This window comes from Microtus ochrogaster, unplaced genomic scaffold, assembly GCF_000317375.1.
Source record: "Microtus ochrogaster isolate Prairie Vole_2 unplaced genomic scaffold, MicOch1.0 UNK209, whole genome shotgun sequence".
NCBI classification, from domain to species: Eukaryota; Metazoa; Chordata; class Mammalia; order Rodentia; family Cricetidae; genus Microtus; species Microtus ochrogaster.
This window is the reverse complement of record NW_004949307.1, coordinates 131,466-131,942: the sequence shown is the minus strand read 5'-3', so window position 1 is coordinate 131,942 and position 477 is coordinate 131,466. Positions and strand designations below refer to the sequence as shown.

General features: G+C 34.6%; 1 protein-coding gene across 1 annotated transcript in view; it reads right to left on the bottom strand.

The window, feature by feature from the left end:
• Window positions 1-192: 192 nt before the first annotated feature.
• The window catches only part of LOC102002085 (synapsin-1), a gene marked incomplete at its 3' end in the record, with an annotated part of 41,520 nt that continues 41,235 nt past the window's right edge, over window positions 193-477 (bottom strand). The window contains exon 8 of the mRNA XM_005372155.2: window positions 193-363. Within this exon, the coding sequence (XP_005372212.2) occupies window positions 193-363 (171 nt within the window). The remainder of the gene's footprint in view (window positions 364-477) is intronic.

Below are 477 nucleotides of genomic sequence, written 5' to 3'. Positions count from 1 at the left end.
AATATTGCACACATAAAAAACAAATAAATATAAAAATCAGAATATTGCACACACAATAAATAAACATAAAAAATTAGAACATTGCACACGTAATAAATAAATAAATATAAAAATTAGAATATTGCACAAATAATAAATAAATATAAAAATTAGAATATTGCACACATAACATAAAAAATCAGAATATTGCACGCATAATAAATGGATAAATAATATCAGCAGGGCCCTGACCTGGCCGTGGGCCTCCCGCGGCTGCCGCTGCCGAGGCAGAGCCTGCGCCATCTTCTCCACCACCAGCTCCGCGATGAGCTGCTTGTCCTCGTCCTGGTGGTCACCGAGGAGCGGCATGGAGGAGCCGACCACCTGCGGGAGGGAAAGCGCAATAAAATACAGTTTATTCTCAAAATAAAATAAAATTTATTCTCAAATAATAAAATAAAATTTATTCTGAAAAATAATTTAAATAAAATTTATTCT